The sequence below is a fragment of the Rhinatrema bivittatum genome, chromosome 7, assembly GCF_901001135.1.
Source record: "Rhinatrema bivittatum chromosome 7, aRhiBiv1.1, whole genome shotgun sequence".
Classification (NCBI taxonomy): domain Eukaryota; kingdom Metazoa; phylum Chordata; class Amphibia; order Gymnophiona; family Rhinatrematidae; genus Rhinatrema; species Rhinatrema bivittatum.
Window position 1 is genome coordinate 273,819,190 of NC_042621.1, and position 17,846 is coordinate 273,837,035.

A 17,846-nucleotide genomic window follows, 5' to 3' on the forward strand; every position below is an offset into this window, starting at 1 on the left:
GGCTTGATGGACCCTTGGTCTGACCCAGTATGGCATGTTCTTATGTTAGGTTGCTAGTGAAGGGATTCTGATTAGACACACCAGATCCAGTATGCTTCATGCTGTCACAGCCTTCACCAGATTAGAGGATGTGTCAGTTGCTCGACCAGCTTTACAGGTATGGTAAGAAACATCTTTACCTCTTTGTCTAACGAGATGGAAGAAACAATCCCATAGCTCCTCTCCAGCACTGCTGCGCTGATGCCACAGATCGGAGTCCCTTGGGGTGAACACATCATCAGAACCCTTACTACGGGTTCTTCATCTTCCCACTCATTTGCAGCGGAGTCAAGTCACTCAGTTGATGAAGGCATTTTCCTTCAAAGGCAACTAGGAAAACCTCTCAGTTCAATTTTGTTGTTTGGGATCCTGGGTTAGTTAACCTTCATCATTGCATTCAGAAGAGGGATTTACAGGTATACTTTTAACCCACGTTGTGATATACTTGGCCATGCATTGCTCCTGGAAGACCTGTCATATTCAAAATGTATGGAAAAGATATGGATAATGTTTAGTGGCAATGTATGACAAGGTAAAGACCCCTGCTTAGATGACTTCGGGCTCCTCCAGATAATGAACATCCCATTAAAACTAGTGGTCTTCCCAGTCCATACCATTCTAAGCTTGTTATAGATAAGAATGTGGGAAACACCTACTTCAGGCATTGCCACAGCTAGAAAGCTGGATCTCAAATACAAAAATCTCTGGTGTTCCCAACGACCACGCCAATAGGTTGTTGAATCTGCTCTGAAAAAGGCAAAAATTCATCTCCCAGGGAGGACCACAGGTTGCTAGATTGTTTTTAGCAAGAAAGTCATCTAAAGCTCCATACTTACTATCTGTATCTCTGCACCAATTCTTTATGGTACAGTATCTTCATGACTATATTCAAGAACTGAACCCTTTTCTACATCCTATGGAAGGGAGGAGGGTCTTATTACTCACAACTGCTTTTGGATGAGGAAGAGTGCATTTGTCGCCGTTCTGTCTCTGAATTTTTTGGCTCCCATTTCACACACCATCTCAGCTTCACTTAGATCTGTGTTTGATGTGGTTCAGAGCGAGTAGCATCCAGAATGATGTCCATGAGAAATTAGTGGGCTTACCTCGTCTAAGACTACACAATAGGCCCAGCCTAAACCTGAGTCCAGTTTTTGACCCCTTTGAACACTCAGATCTCTGTTGTGTTGGGGGGCAGGAGTCAAACAACCTTAGAGGTGTGGAGCCAGTAACCTATGACCTCAAAATCTTGGAGTTTGGATACTGTTCATGTTTCTCCTGGCTATTATCCCTTTCACAATGCTCAAATCTCAATCCAGATCAGTCTCACTTGACACAGTTTTGCCTAGAAGTGCAATCACTTCTTCAACAACAAACAATAGAACCAGCCCCTGTGTCTCAGTATGGACAGGGTTTCTACTCTCAATATTCCCTCATCCCCAAGAAATCAGGAAGATTGAGACCCATTCTGGTTCTGAGACACATGAACAAAAATCTACGCCAGGAGAAATTCAAACTAAGTTCCTTCAACATAATTCTTCCTTGCATTCAAAAGCAGGAATGGATGTGTGCTCTTGATCTGAAGAATGCATAGGCTCATATACCCATATCCTTCCCATTGGCATTGCTTTCGCTTCATGGTGGATTCTTCCTACATCAGTAGAAAGTATTCCCGTTTGGCCTATCGACAGCTCTGAGAGTCTTTACCAAATGCGTTGAAGCGGTAGCTGCACACCTGTGTTGCCAGGGGATTCATACCTAGACAACTGACTAATCACAGTGAGCTCCTGAGAATAAATGTCGCTTTTCCTACATGACTATCCATTATCTACAAAATTGGGCTTTCTGGTTACTTCTGAGAAGTCAAAGATGTGGTACCTGCTGAGAGAATAAAATTAATTGGAGCATGGATAGACTTGCTGCAGGAGAGAGCATTTCTGATGATTGATAAGAGCATATACCATGATATTGTTCATACGCAAACTACTGACCTCTCAGCACATGACAGCAAGAATGATTCTTGTTGCATTAGGTCATATGGAGGTTGCTATTCATGAGATCCCACTGACCCACTTTCATGTTATCTACAGTCGGGTCTCTTCTGTCAATGGGATCAGCTGACTCAACCACAGTCCAGATTTCTAAGGCAAATGTTAGTTACACTGGTGGTTAAACCCCCATCCCACCATGCTTCAGGATGGAGTGTCACTTCATGCTTTTCCTCATCAAGTCTTGCTAGCAACGGACATCTCCTCAAAAGTAGGGGCTCTCATGCATGATCATTCCAAACCCAGGGCAATTGGTCTCTAAAGGTGAGCCACTTTCAGATTAATCTCATGGAATTCAAGACAATCAGATATGCTCTGTCAGTGTTCACACATCTTTTTCAAGGTAAGATCATTTTAATTCAAGCAGATAACCAGGTTGCCATGTTTTCTGTCAACAAACATGGAGGCACACGATTAACATTTTCTGGCATAGAGACCATAAAGATTTGGAAGTGGGCAACCAGAAATCATGCTGTCCTACAAGCCACCTATCTTCCAGAAATCTCTAGCACACTGGCAGATCACCTCAATATGAGTATTCCTACCGCATCAGTGGTCTCTGCAACAATCAACAGCTGATGAACTATTCGACTTATGGGATCTGGTGTTGGTTGACCTGTTTGTGTTGGTACAGAACAGAAAACTAGACCAATTTTTTTTTTTTTTTAAATTCTGTCTCGTGATCTCAGACTGGCTCAGGACTCAGTCCTCCTTGACTGGGGGAGCATGCCTCATGTATGCTTTTCTACCAATACTGCTGATTGCCAGAACAGTGCAAAAGCTACTGCAAGACCATGCTCCCTTTATTCTTATAGCTCCAACATGGCCCAGATAGACATGGTTTGTATATCTTGTACAACTTTCCTGCACTCCCCCTGTACGTCTGGGAACAGGCCCTATGTTAAGAACTTTCTATCCGCATTGGAATGGCTTGCATATTGAACGTTCAGTAATCGCTGATCTCTGGTTTACCTAGAGTGATTGAGGACATTTTGGTTTCCGCTAGAAAGCGTCCGCCTTTGAGTGGCGCCAACAGAAAACCTTGGATTCCATTTTCTTGCAAGCCCAAGCATTTGCTAACATACTTGCTTCTCCTTTCTGATTCTGGCCTCGCCACATTGTTGGTAAGAATATATTTCTGTGCCTTAGCGGCTTACCACGTTCAAGTAGGCATTAAGCCCATCTCTGTTCATCCCCTGATATTGAGATTTATGAAAGGATTGCACCACATTAAGCCTCCAACACGAAAACCTCCAGTTCCATGGGACTTGGATGTTATCCTTTTTCAATTCATGAAATTGTCTTTCGAATCGCTAGAAAAAACTTCTTTTAAGTGCCTGACATAAAAAGTAGTGTTCCTATTCACTATTACCTCATCTAGAAGAGTCGGCGAACTCCACGCTCATGTCTACTGTCGCCATGCATGCATGCAATCAGGTAGTTCTTCACGCTCACTTGAAATTTCTACCAAAGATTGTGTCAGCTTTCTGTATCAATCAAACCATCATACTATCTACCTTCTTTCTGAGACCACATATCCATAAAGGAGAAAAAGCCCTTCATATCTTAGCCTACTAAAAGAGAAGAACTTAATTGCATTGCCAGGCTTCACAATTATTCCTCTCATATGACCCTAACAGACTGGGCGTCACAGTCACCAAATGTACGTTTTCTAACTGGATGGCAGAGTGCATTCAGTACTGCCACAGCTTAGCAGGATGGCAGATCAAAGCTCATCAAGTCGGAGCTATGGCTTCTTCTGTTGCTTATCTTAGAGAAGCGTACCTTGGACACTTGCAAAACTGCAACTTGGTCATTAGTTCACACCTTTACATATCATGACACTAAATTCAGACAAGCAGTTTATGTACCCTGTTCTTGCAGTAGTTCATTCTCCATGGTGGGGTCCAGGTTGCACATTCAGTAATCACTCTGTTGCAAGCCTCAGCTTTGGACTCCCTGCATGTAATGGCTAATTTCAGCTTGCTTATTAATGGAAAAAACAAGTTTGGTAAAGTGCTTTCTATAGATAGCAGAAGAATTAGACATGGAATACTCGCCTGTAGTTAGGTAGTTGACTTGGAGAGTCAACTACCTAACTTGGTTAGATTTAGCTATGATGTAGACCGAGGAGATTCATGAGGCAGTGCCTGTAGAGGAATTCCTGCACATGTTCAGAGCTTAAAACTGTACTGGCTGGGAGAGTCCTTTTTGGTGCTGCCAGATGATGTCACCTACATGTAATGGCTAATTCATCCTGCTATCTACAGAAAACTCGGTTTATAGTAAGTAAACTTGCTTTCCAAAGTGCTGGTTGCATTTTCACTTTTTAATGAACTGCTTGAAGTTTTTTGTTTCATGGAAGTGAATGGTATACAGAATTGTCATGCAGGATGTGGAGTGAGACACTGAATGTGTTCCTCTTCCAGCTCTGCCAGCATACTGCAGCCCCCTTTATAGCACATACCCGATTCATATTTAAATGTTGGTAGAGTTGTGCACATTGCAGATAATTTCAATATTAATTTCAAGTCCTCATGAGTCCCTCCTTAAGTAAATGAAACCTGTACTTAAGTTACTGATACCTATACTCAAGTTAATGAGACCTGTGCACTCCGTCATCTGTACATAGTTTCCCTCTATTCCTATAGTTTTCATTCCTTTACTTCTCTTCTCTCTATCTGCCTTTGTTCTCCTCTCTTCCCCATCCCCACATTGTTAATTGTTATTGCCAGTTATTTATTTACTATCATTATTATAAATATTGTTTTATCGTTACACTGTATTTTCCACCTGAGTTCATTGTAAACCGGCATGATGTGCTGCACGAATGTCGGTAAATAAAAGTTAATAAATAAATAAATAAATAAATTTGACACAAGTATAGTAATTCCAGTGCATTAACTGGATTGCCAGTAATAGCAATAGGATGTTCAGTTGCAATCTTGAATGGAATTTGGGGCCAGCTAGCTGAAAAGAGCCATGACACTATCACCTACAAAATCCAAATTCAGTTTTTGGACTTGGTTTCTGTTCCCTGGGTGGTCAGGCCTGGGGATGCTGGAGAAGATGCATTCATAGTTCTCTGTACGTACCCGGATCAGTCCAGATAGTGGGATTGTGTCCCCCTTCCAGCAGATGGATTCAGAGAAAAACTCGAAGGGCACCCTCTCATAAGCTGGTGCACCCTCTGCATCCCTTCAGTATTTCTCTGACTCCAGCAGATGAAGGTGGTAGAACCTCCAGTTCCCCAGTAAAATTTTGGAAAGATAGGAAATAAATTAATCTATCTCTTTCTTTGCTTACTTCTTGTTCCTTTATTTTTGGATGGATCAAGTTTAAAAAAAAAAAAAAAAAAAAAGTAGAAGGGTACAGTGTTTAATTTTACTTTAGCTTCAGGTATTTTGAAACTTGCAGGCAGGACTTTTCATAGTGTTGCTTTATCCCGTGCTCATTTTGGGGGGGAAGTTTTCTGTATCTTTCTCTTTTTGCAACTTTAAGTTTGCTGACTCCCAGGGGTGAATGTTGGTGGTCCAACCTCTCCCCCACTACATCGACTCGCTGCCCTGAGAAGCCGATTTCCTCGGGGCAGTGCTCACAGAGATGCGACATTCCTCTGTGTGTGTGTAAAAAAAAAAAAAAAAGTCGTGCTGAGCGGAGGTTTCTTTCTCTTACCCACTCCTAGCAGCCTCCGAGCCTGTTTCTGTTTGCTGCTCCACCCCCATGCCGCGTTCCATGAGGTGCAGTGCCTGTGGAGAGTCCGCCGGCTCTCTCGTGAAGGCATCTGTGCCAGGTGCCTCCCTGGTGGGGAGGGTCCCTCGAGGCCGGCTGGGCGTTCTGCTTCGTGCTCGCAAGCGCGACTCACTGTCAAGAGGTCGGCCCCGATCCCGTCTAGCGCTGGAACGGTGGCCATTTTGTTTTCGGAGCCGGCTGCTCCAACGCAGCCAGATGGCGATTTGGACCCCAGATTTTCTCCTTCGCTGCCGATTCTCAGTCCCGTTAACCCTCCTGACCCAGAGCCACCTTCGGGGGACTTCCCTGCTGCTCCTTCCTCGGGACCCTCTCTGGGGCTCTTTTCTACGGACTTTGTACTTTTGCTTCATAATGTATATTTAGCAAGATTAGGCCAGCAGCAGGATCCAGCATCAGGACCCCCTAAGGTGAGCAGGATGACAGATCCCCGGGGTCCCTCCAGGAACAGGGGTTCCTCAAGAATCTTCCAGGATACAGGTGGTCCCTCATCCAGTTACCTCTGATTCTCTTCCTCCGGGTCCTCTTCCTGATCCGGACCTGGATGATCCCTCTCCATATGTACAAATGGAAGGAGATGACCCTAGGGTTTTACGTCTATTTCAGAGGGATGAGTTAGACCCACTCATCCCCCATTTCCTGACAGAGTTGGATATTGAGCCTCCACAGGATCCCCCAGGACCTAGTTTGGCAACAAAGAAGGGGGACCACGTCCTGGCCAGCCTATGACCACCAGCGAAAACTTTTCCTTTTCATCCTATGCTTCAATTATTGTCCAGGGAATGGGATTCCCCTGAGGCTTCTCTGAGGGTAGGCAGAGCTTTGGACAAACTATACCCTCTTCCGGATGAGTTCCTGGATCTCCTCAAGGTCCCTAAGGTGGACGCGTCAGTGTCAGCGGTTACGAAAAGAACGACTATTCCGGTAACGGGAGGAGTCGCTCTGCGAGACCTACAGGACTGGAAGCTAGAAGTGTACCTCAAAAGAGTCTTTGAGGTATCTGCTCAGGGGGTCAGAGCTGCTGTCTGTAGCTCCCTCACGCAATGGACAGGTCTCCGGTGGGTTCAACAACTGCTCAGTACTCAAGAGCTGCCTCCTGAGGAAACACAGCAGGTGGAGCGGCTGGAAGCCGTAATAGCTTATGGATCGGATGCTCTATATGACCTCCGTCTGGTGGCCAGATCAATGGTTTCAGCAGTCTCTGCTAAACGCCTCCTCTGGCTTTGTAACTGGTCGGCGGATTCTTCTTCCAAGACTCTGGTGGGGTCTCTGCCCTTCAAGGGCAGAGACCCCACCTGAGTCTTGGAAGTCTTTTTCAAGGGAAGTCTTTGGAAGTCTTTTTCAAGGGAAAATTGGTTTTTGGGAAGATCTGGAGCAGATCATCAAATCCCTTGGAGAGAATAAGGTGCATAAGTTGCCAGAGGATCGTCCACGGAGTTCCAGGACGTTCGGCTCCACCAGAAGCCGTTTCAGGGGTCAACGGTGTTTTCGACAGTCAAGACCGGCCTCTGAGTCCGCCGTCCTCTCATTCCCAGTCCTGGTCTCAGTCCTTTTGAGGCCAGCTTGAGAGAGCCTCTCTCAGGGAGCACCTTCCAAATCTTCCCAATGAAGGCTTGCTGGCCCACTCTTCGACCTCCAGGATAGGGGGACGTCTCTCCCTCTTCTACGAGGAGTGGGTCAAGATTACCTCGGATCAATGGGTTCTAGATATTCTAAAGCACGGCTACGCTTTAGACTTTGCTTGACCCCTAAGAGACAGGTTTCTCTTCTCTCCCTGCGGCCCAGTGAAGAAGCAACGCATAGTGCGTCAGATGCTCGACCGGCTCTTGGACTTAGGGGCCATTCTCCCGGTGTCCCCGATGGAACAAGAGTCAGGCCATTATTCAGTCTACTTCGTGGTTCCCAAGAAGGAAGACTCCTTCCATCCGATCCTAGATCTCAAGATGGTCAACAGGGCTCTCAAGATTCCACACTTCAGGATGGAAGCATTATGCTCCGTAATAGCGGCGGTACACCGCGGAGAATTTCTAGCCTCCTTGGACTTGACGAAGGCTTATCTTCACATTCCCAGAGTCTTGCAGCTTCTCCAATCTCTTGGATGGGTTGTCAACTTTGCCAAGAGCAGCCTTACTCCTTCTTAGTCACTAGACTTCTTGGGAGCACACTTCGCTACAACTGTGGGCAAAGTCTTCCTTCATCCGGACTGGGGTCTGTCTCTTATATCTCAGGTACAGCACTTCAGTTGCCTCTCTTTTCCCACAGCATGGGACTATTTCCAGGGTCTGGGCTCTATGGCTTCAACTATCGATTTAGTTCCTTGGGTCTTTGTGCATATGCATCCTTTGCAGAGAGCCTTACTCTGCTGCTGGAAGCCAGTGTCTCGGGAGTTTCAAGCCCTCCTACCACTGTCGGATGTGGCCAAGGACAGCCTGGACTAGTGGCTCAGTGGGTGATCATCACCACGGATGCCAATCTCTCCGGCTGGGGGACGGTGTGTCAAACGAAGTCAGCTCAGGGGCATGGACATCGGTGCAAGCAAACTGGCCGATCAATCGCCTGGAAACCAGAGCAGTTCGTCTTGCGTTGAAGTGTTTCCTCCCCCTGGTGCATCATCAAGCCACGAGGATACTCTCAGACAACGCAACTATGGTAGCGTACATCAATCGTCAAGGGGGAACGAAGAGCCGACGTGTCTCGAGAGACAGACAAGTTGATATCATGGACGGAACTCCACCTCTCCCGTCTAGCGGCATCCCACATAGCAGGGGTGGACAATGTTCAAACAGATTTCTTAAGCCATCAACACATAGATCCTGGGGAGTGGGAACTCTCTGAAGAAGCGGTGGCACTCCTCTTCAATCGGTGGGGGACCCCCATCTTGACCTAATGGCCACTCAAAGAAACGTGAAGGCTCTATGTTTCTTCAGTCGAAGAAGGGAACACGGTGTGAAAGGAGTGGATGCGCTAGTCCTTCCATGGTTGCGAAATCTCCTACTCTTATGTGTTCCTGCCATGGCCCCTGGTGGGAAAGGTACTTCGGAGGGAGAAGTCCACTATGGGCCAGTAATCCTAGTGGCGCCGGCATGTCCATGAAGACCGTGGTTTGCAGACTTTGTCAACCTCGCGGTGGACGGCCCTCTTCGCCTGGGACATCTGCCGAACCTGCTGCATCAGGGTCCAGTATTTTTCGACTGGGCAGATCGCTTTTGTCTTGCGGCCTGGCTTTTGAGAGGTGCAGGCTGAGAAGACGAGGTTACCCAGAGGATGTTATTTTGACCCTCCTCAAGGCTAGAAAGACTTCCAGGTTCATCTCGTATGTCTGGGTCTGGAAAGTCTTTGAGGTCTGGTGTGCATCCATAGGTGTATCTCCGAGTTACGCTTCAGTAGCCCAGATACTATCCTTCTTACAGCGTGGCCTGGAGAAGGGATTGGCCTACAATTCCCTGAGGGTGCAGGTGGTAGCCCTAGGCTCCCTTGTCCATCACCTGGATGGAGCTCCTCTTTTGTCTCATCCTGACATCGTCCAGTTTTTGAAAGGAGTCAAGCACGTGAAGCCACCAGTCCACGCCCTGTGCCCCTCTTGGAGTCTGAATTTAGTCCTTTGGATTCTGGGCGGCCCCCCTTTCAAGCCGCTGTGGAGGGCTACTCTCAAGTATCTCACTCTCAAGACAGTCTTCCTGGTGTCTATTTGTTCTGCCTGCAGGATCTTGGAGCTCCAAGCTCTATCGTGCAGAGAGCCCTATCTCCGTTTCACGGATTTGGGAGTATCCTTGCTTACTGACCCATCTTTTCTGCCAAAGGTAGTCTAGGTGTTCCATGTGAATCAATTGGTGGAACTCCCGTCCTTCCCTGAGGAGGATTCCAGAGACCTTCACCAGCTGATGTCAAGCGCGTCCTTCTTCGATATTTGGAAGTGACTAATGACTTCCGCTTTTCGGACCATCTTTTTGTCTTGTGGAGCGGTCCCAAGAAGGGGTACCAAGGCTTCAAAAACCACAATTGCTCGCTGGTTGAAGGTAGCAATCTCTTCGCGTATATCGGTGCCGGCCGACAACCTCCAGTGGACATCAAGGCTCATTCGCTCCGCACGCAAGCAGCTTCCTGGGCAGAGAGCCAAGCAGTTTTGCCGCAGGAGATATGTCGAGCAGCTACCTGGAAATCGTTGCATACCTTTGCAAGGCACTCTCGTCTTAATCTTCAACCTCCGGTTTTTGGCTCTTTTGGCAATCAGGTCATTCGAGCAGGCTATCCGGAGCCCACCCTACGTAGGGAAGCTTTGGTACATCCCACTGTCTGCACTGATCCGGGTACGTACAGGGAAAAGAAAATTATTCGTTACCTGCTAATTTTCATTCCTGTAGTACCACGGATCAGTCCAGATGCCCTCCCTAAGGATTTATGGGATTGGGATCGTCTCTCAGCTCACATGCTTAAGTAATTCAGGACGCTTTGTGGCTGTATAATGGTTCATTTTTCAAGTTTTTTTCTTGAAAAAAAAAAATGTTTGTATGTCAAGTACATGGTTACAGTTTTTTTTGATCCATCCAATGGTTTTTCTTCAGGCTTTGATATTCTTAATACTGAAGGGACGCAGAGGGTGCCTTTCGAGTTTTTCTCTGACTCCACCTGCTGGAAGGGGGACACAACCCCACTGTCTGGACTGATCCGTGGTACTGCAGGAATGAAAATTAGCAGGTAAGGAATAATTTTCTTTTCCTGCGTGGAGGAAGTCTTGGCCAGATGTCTGTTGGGCTACAAAGAGAGCCATGGTTTGTCTCCTGGACGAGGACTGTCTCTGCAATGACTGGGATAAGTTTTTGGAAGGAGAGGGGGAAACTTTGGAGTAGCTGCAAATGAAGGCTCTTGGTGCCGTAGCCCAGCCGAGGCTGATTCTGCTTTGAGCCTGAAGCCCAAAGGAACAGGAGGAAACTGCAGGGCCAAAAACAGAAAAATAATTGATGCAATTTTCCATGCTTTTCTTCCCAGGTGTTTCCTACATAGCCCCTCATCTGAATAACCTCTATTTCTTATCGCTCTGCCAAAAGTATGGTGTTTATGCTGTTGTCAGAGGGTTGTTTCTCCTGAAGCTGGCTCTCAGCTTGGTGATGCTTCTTGCTGGACCTGACCAGATTTACCTGCTGTGCATCTTTATAGCCAGGTACATTTCATCTTCTCAAGGCCTCTGTTACTGAGACACACATTTTAAATAAAGGTCTTTCTCAACTGCCAGGCAGTAATGAGCATAATTAAAAAAAACAAAAAAAAAACCCAAAACCCCATCATATCTGGTGTGCCCACCCAGTGTAATCCATGCATTTGGATTGCAACCTTTTGTCCAGTTTGGGTTTTGTAGCCATTTTTATGTGTTTTGCAAAGATGACTTTTCGTGTTAAAAAAAAAAAAAAAAAGAAGTTTGTTTTTTTTTAATTCTTGGATGGTGTAAGACCAAACTCACACACCTTTTTAATGTCAATTGAAAAGTGCAAGTTGTGCTTGTGGGAGGGGATGGAAAGATTTGGACATAGTACCTCAAAGATTGCATGTTTAGTTCTTTATTTCAGGAATGGGATTCATATAATGGAAAATGTGATGGTCTAATTTGTGTCAGAATCATGGAAGCACTTTCTTCTAAAGCAACCACTACTAGGATTGATGATCAGACCCCGAGGTCCTCTTGTTCTGCTGCAGATGACAGTATTTAGGGAGAGATCACATTACCATCTTTGGCTCCCGAAACCAGCTACACAGCCTGAAATTTGTTTACTATTAAGGGCTGGGAAGAAGAAAAATTCTCGGTTTTTTTTTTTCCATTTTGTTTTTGGGAGTTTGATTTTTCCCAGATTTTGTTAGTCAAATGTTTATTTCATTAAAAAAAACCCCAAAACATTAAACAATCCCCCCCCCCCCAAAAAAAACAACAAAAAAGAAACAGGGTCTCTCAGGACCAGGATCCTTCGGGGGGGGGGGGGGGGGAATCAGAAGCCTGGGCCTGGCCTAGGGGCATAGGCTGAGATTGCGGAGATTAACCCAGCCTTGGCTGGGTCCCAACACCTGGGCTTCTGCCCGATTCTGCAACCTGGTCCGTACAATGCTGTACATCAAAATGGCGCCTTCCGCTGGGGTGAATGTGCCAGAGTTAATCAACTCTGGCACAACCCCAGAGGACAGTATCAGTTTGCTTCAAGAGCCAAAGAAAGAAGAGGTCTAGGATGAGGCCGAGGCCCAGGTGATGTGTCCCTGCCTCTGGGTTGGGTCCCAATGTATGCCTGGGTCTGGACCCAGGCCTATGCCTGATCTGGACCGTTACGCTGGCTCCCCAGAGTAGGTAGGGTTTTTTTACATTTTTGGGGTCTCGCGCAAGGCCCTGGTGTTAGGTCTAGGCCTGGGCCAAAACCCCGGCATTGTGCTCAGGCCTAGGCCTTGGTTCATGCATTGGGCTGTGACCTATGCCTAGGCAAGGCCTCGGGTCTGGGCCTTGGCCCAACGGATCAATTTTGTTTTCGAAACAAAACATGAAATCCTACAAAATTCTTGGATTTTCAGTCGTTACGTTTTGATAACAAAATAGGAGATTTCATCTAATTTCCTATTTCATTTCTCCCACATGCCCATCCCTACTGACTATATATTTTGCAATTTCTTTTCAAGGCCCTAATGCATTTGCCGGCTGTCAGAGATTTCTAAAAAAGAATGGGATGACCTACATTTGCAAACAGGCTTATTGGCTGATAGTCTGTTTTTAAATATTTTATCTTTTTACTGATGGTTGGTATTGTTATTCCTTTGAGGCTGTTATACTTTGCTGCCTAATAAAATAATTGCAGTTTTAATATATATGATACATTTTATTCAAACTAGATTCCAAGGGGCTTACAAATATGGAACTTCAGGAGCACATATGTGGCTATAGCATGTCTGGCCCATGATTGTGTGAAGGACTCCAGAATGGAAAATAACATTAATACCATTCTTTCTGAGATAAGTTGAAGCACAGGGAGCGAGAATCCTTTGGAAAAGATCACACAGTGGCAGAACAGTTATTCAGAAACACATTTTTATGACTCTTAGATCTGTGCTATTGTTGCTAGATTGCGCTCCTACCACATGCATTGGCGCTTATCTGCTGCTTGTGGGCTGGAGTCAAGAAAACTGCTTGGTGATCACGGTTAACAAGAATGGATATCTCTTGGCTGTTTCATTGGAGAGGCTAAGGATTGAGCACGTGGAAACTGAAGTATACACTTGACTAAGGCCTCTCTTTATGGTACAGGCTTGAAGCATATTGGCAAGGCACCGTGGAGAAGCTTGTGCTGCATTACCAGTGCTGTATGTATGCGTTCTGTGGATGTCTGAAAGCATGTGGCTTCCTGTACTGGCTGTGAAGCACCTTTTTACCAAGTGTTTAACATGAGTTCTCAAGGGCAATGTTCTCTGGAAACTCTTTCAAACAGTATCCTTTGCTGGTAATTAATATTTTCATGTCTGACCATCTAATTCTTCATCCATTCTTACTGGTTGTAAAGTGGTATTTACAGGTCTGAGGGAGAGGGAGTATGTGGTTCTTTCAGAAGATGGACTGACTGGATTTCAGAATGGAAAAAATTAATTGGGAGTGGTAATTGTAAAAGTGGACATAGGTAGCTATTTACATTGGGGGTAACTACCTGGGTCAGATGAATTTCTGCCGCTGTTAGCTTTAATTTTAATGGGTTCTCTTCATAAGACATCCCAGGGTAATTGTTTTCTTTCCTCTCTTTAATCTGTTCCTTCTCTGTGCCTCAGTAACCGAGTGTTCACGGAAGGGACATGTAAGCTGCTGAACCTTGTCATCACCGACCTGGTGGATGAAGATTTCGTGTTGAACCATAGGAAGCAGGCAGCTTCAGCACTGTTATTTGGGATGGTTGCTTTGGTCACCAAACCAGGCCAGACGTTTGCTCCATTGATTGGCACCTGGCTGTTATGTGTTTATACAGGTAAATGGCACATGGGTAATTATTCCGTGGAAAGCGTGGCCTTGAGGAATGGCGGGGAGGGCTGACTCAGTGGCAGTGCTGTGCATAGTTATGAGAGAGAGCCAAGTCCAATTCCTGGGCTTCTGCCCCCTGGGTCAGCTGGGAATGCCATGGAGGCAGCTTGTGCAGCCCCGGAGAGAAGGCAGTCTGTCACTGGTTCCGGAGAGAGCTGCACTTTCTGCTCTCTGCACAAGGACCAGCAAGGTAATGGCTAGACTGTGTGGGGCAATTATTAAATGGGAGTAACACCAAGGATTTGTGAATAGACTTATGGTGCTGTGGCGCAGTACGGGCTTGTTCTGACTGAGCTGAGATGTCAGGAGCAGGAGGGAAGCTGAAGGGCTGGAAAAAATAAAATGTGGAACCTGAAGCTTTTGAATCCTGGTCAGATTGACAGATAACATAAGAATTGCCATATTGGGTCAGAGTGGGGGGTCCATCAACCCAGTATCCTGTCTAACAGTAATCAAGCCAGGTCACAAGTACCTGGCAAGATCCCAAATAGATCCAATGTTGTTATTGCACAGTGATAAGTAGTAGCTATTCCCTAAGTCGTCTTGGTTAACAGTTTATGGACTTCTCCTCCAGGAGCACGTTCAAACCTTTTTTTTAAACCCAACTACACTAACTGCTTTAACCACATCCTCTGGCAATGAATTCCAGAGCTTCTTAAGTCCAAACTGGTAATGGGGTGGAACTTCAACCAGGTCTCTTCACATATCAAAGATGGAGTCCATCAAGGTCTCAAACTAACCTGATAGCATTTCAGTGAGCCACAGTGGCCTGCTTCGGGGGGTAATCACTCAATCAAAGTTGCATCAATAAACCAGTCTGATGTAGCAGTATTAACGTCATATCGGCTTCATATCAAGCCTCTTCCAGTGTGGCTTTCTGGGAACAAATCACACATAACAAGCACAATATAAAGATTTGGTAGGCATCACAATCTAGCCCAGAAGTGGACAAACTTTCTTGTGCTGGTGCCACATTACAAGTCGATAACTGCAACGAGGTCCAGGGTGGGGAGTTCCCCTCTTGGAGCTCCTCGACACAACAACCAAACCCCCAGCACTTGCTGCAGGCAATTCAGTATCCAGCGGACTTATGCACAGTCATTTTTAGCACCTTAAGAGCCCCTTCAATCATGGATCCCAGCCTCTTAACAAAAGCAGCAAGGCCTTCAACCCAAGAAGTACAAGGTATTTTCCTGGCTAGCAGACTACCTCACCTCGGTCACAAATGCAGAACACAAACAGACCCTCACCAACTAAGAATAAAAAGGCCATAATGTATAAATAGAAAGATGCAGACAAAAGACTGAACTGGAAGCCACAACAAGACTTTTATATGCAATGCCAAAACAGAAATATCGCCATTTCTCATAGCAAAATCAGGAATTATAAATCATCAATCACAGAAGTGAGGAAACCATACTAATAAAAAGAATATTTCAAAACAGCTGAAGATTAGAACATATAACAATTAAGAAAACTTGCAAAATCCAACAATGTATTTCTGTCTAGAGGCTTCCAGTATAGAGAAACAAATCATTGACAGAAATGAAATGGAAACAGCAGGAGCTGCATGTGTAGATGTTAAATTTGAATCTCAATTATTCATGTAGCTCAAACAGCAATTCAGATGAAGTCCCAAATCATCATAGTATAATCAATATAACACTGCCAAAGGTGTGTTTTATCCTTAAAAGGTGAAGAAAAAATCCATTTAGTTTCAAAAGAACTGACATAAATTAGCCATATCTTGGGCCAGTATGGCTCCCATGGCTGTTTGTGTCGCCTGAAGATAAAATTGCCCATCAAACATAAAGACATTTTTTCTTGAGGGCCAAAGTTGTAGGCACTTTGAAGGGAACCGGCTGACTATCCAGTACACATCTAATGACAGCAACTGTTTCATCTTGAGGTACTGTTGATTCGAGAGAAACTACAGCAGTTGTAACCTGAAACCAGACTTTAATAGAGAAAGACAAAGGGACAGGGACCGGAACAAAGTATGAGGAAATAATTTGTCCCGGGGAATAACACAGGTCTAAATAATCGTATTAACACCCAGTTACTCAATTTTTACAGCAGCGTGCATACCATTATATACCCTTCATACTGACCAATCAGAGCATATTCAGAGTGTTGTTTTTAGATAAGTGCGGTACATTTGATTTGAGTATGTATTAGACCAATCAGCTAATGGGTCTGGGGAGTCGGCTCATTGCATTCCAGCACGTAGTCAGGGTCCTCTGCTTTCTTTGTCTAAAACTAGTATTCAGGAATACAGCAGAAAGAAGTGCATCAGAAAGTCAGTGCATAATACTACATACAGTACATTAGTATACAAAGCCTCAATATCAAATAGTAAGTAATAGTAGTAATATCCCGTAAGATCTTAGTAAAGGACTGTACTGTAGAAATAATATCAGCCAAGTCTTGAATACAAGAGAATGCTTGTGACACTAAAGGTTGAAGAAAACAGCATAGATCAAAAAAGATTCTAATAAAGATCCCTTAGAGGAAATGATAGGTTAATCTGGTGGCTATTGCAATTGTGTATGAACTTTAGGGAGGAGATGAAAACAAAAAACAGGAGCTATAGGAAATTCAGTTTTCAAAAAATTAAGTGATCAAACCATCGCCCGAAGCCCAGTCAATGATGGCATCTACTTCTCGTTTGATCTGATGGGTTGGATCCTCAGAGGCAAATAGAAAGTAGTATCTGATAATTGTCTCCCAACTTCAGAGATGCAATCTTAAGTATTCATAACTACAGTAGAGCCACCCTTATCTGCAGGCTTGATAACTAACTATAGCAGAGTTCTGTAGAGTGATCAGGGCTTCCTTTCTGCAAACAAAAGGTTAAAAAATTTCCTCCAGCATGTAAACTGAGCCAAATCCTTCTTTACTAGTTGATAAAATGTAAAGATGGTTGGATCTATATTGCCATGTGGTAATCCTCTCCATTTTCTCTGCATAGTCAGTTTCCTGATCTGTCACAGGTGCTGAACCTAAAGATGCTTTATCAACCAAAAGAAATTGTAATCTATAGTGATCAAATGAAGCAAAATAAATCTACCTCAACTGAAAATTTATATATGCATATAGTAGGTAGAAACAGAAGTCCCTTGGAAAGAACGACAAATTGAGCATCAGTGAGCTGTAATTTAGAGAAAAACAGAAGTAGTGGGATTATCTTGTCCTCCACTCATATGAGAATCACCACCTGAAGATGTCGTCATCCATGGATACACAAACCCACGCTTGTGATCCTGCTCATCATGTTGAAATTGTATTAAATTTTGATCCTCTTCACTTCAAAAACTATTTATTGAGAAAACTAGGAATCAAAGGTATTCAAAATAGTCTGAGATTTCAGCATGGCTAACTTTTATATCTAATTCTTCTTGTATTTTCTGAGCCATCGTTCTAGCCTGATCGATGATCAAAATCATTAAGTCCAAAGAATATTTATTGAGAATTTTATTCCAATTGTTAGCAGACTCAGGACGCTCACTGTATAACTTTGGCTCCTTACAACATCCACAGATCTCTCAGGATTCATTGTACTCTGCAATACTCTGGCAGTGTACCTGCTTGGAAATCAGTACATATCGGATGTTTTTCTCAGCTGCAAATAACATGACCGTTGTAGATGGCCGTTATTTGCAGCTGATGGTCAAGTTATTTGCATCATTCCTGATTCTGGCCAATTGTAAAGGTAATTTTAGAAGTTCCCTCCCAAATTTTAGGATTCAGGTTTCTTTTCTCCAATTCAGTTGATGCTTTATAAAGTCCAAGGGGGACTGTCTGGATGAATAGAATGTGCTTCTTATTCTCACTTCAAACTCCTCTCTTCACTAATCCAGGTGATAACATGGTTGTAACACCAGATGGGTGCCACTGGTCTTCTCTAAATGCCAACTTCTCCTTTTCCCAGGAATTAATGAAGGTTCATTCTGTTGGTGACCTGACTAGGTCAGGGTGAG

The 17,846-nt window shown here is 44.6% G+C and overlaps 1 protein-coding gene across 1 annotated transcript in view; it reads left to right on the plus strand.

Annotated features, from left to right (window-relative positions):
* The window catches only part of MFSD13A (major facilitator superfamily domain containing 13A), a 35,599-nt gene that overhangs the window by 10,391 nt on the left and 7,362 nt on the right, over positions 1–17,846 (plus strand). The window contains exons 6-7 of the mRNA XM_029610266.1: positions 10,824–10,995; positions 13,620–13,813. Of these exons, the coding sequence (XP_029466126.1) occupies positions 10,824–10,995; positions 13,620–13,813 (366 nt within the window). The remainder of the gene's footprint in view (positions 1–10,823; positions 10,996–13,619; positions 13,814–17,846) is intronic.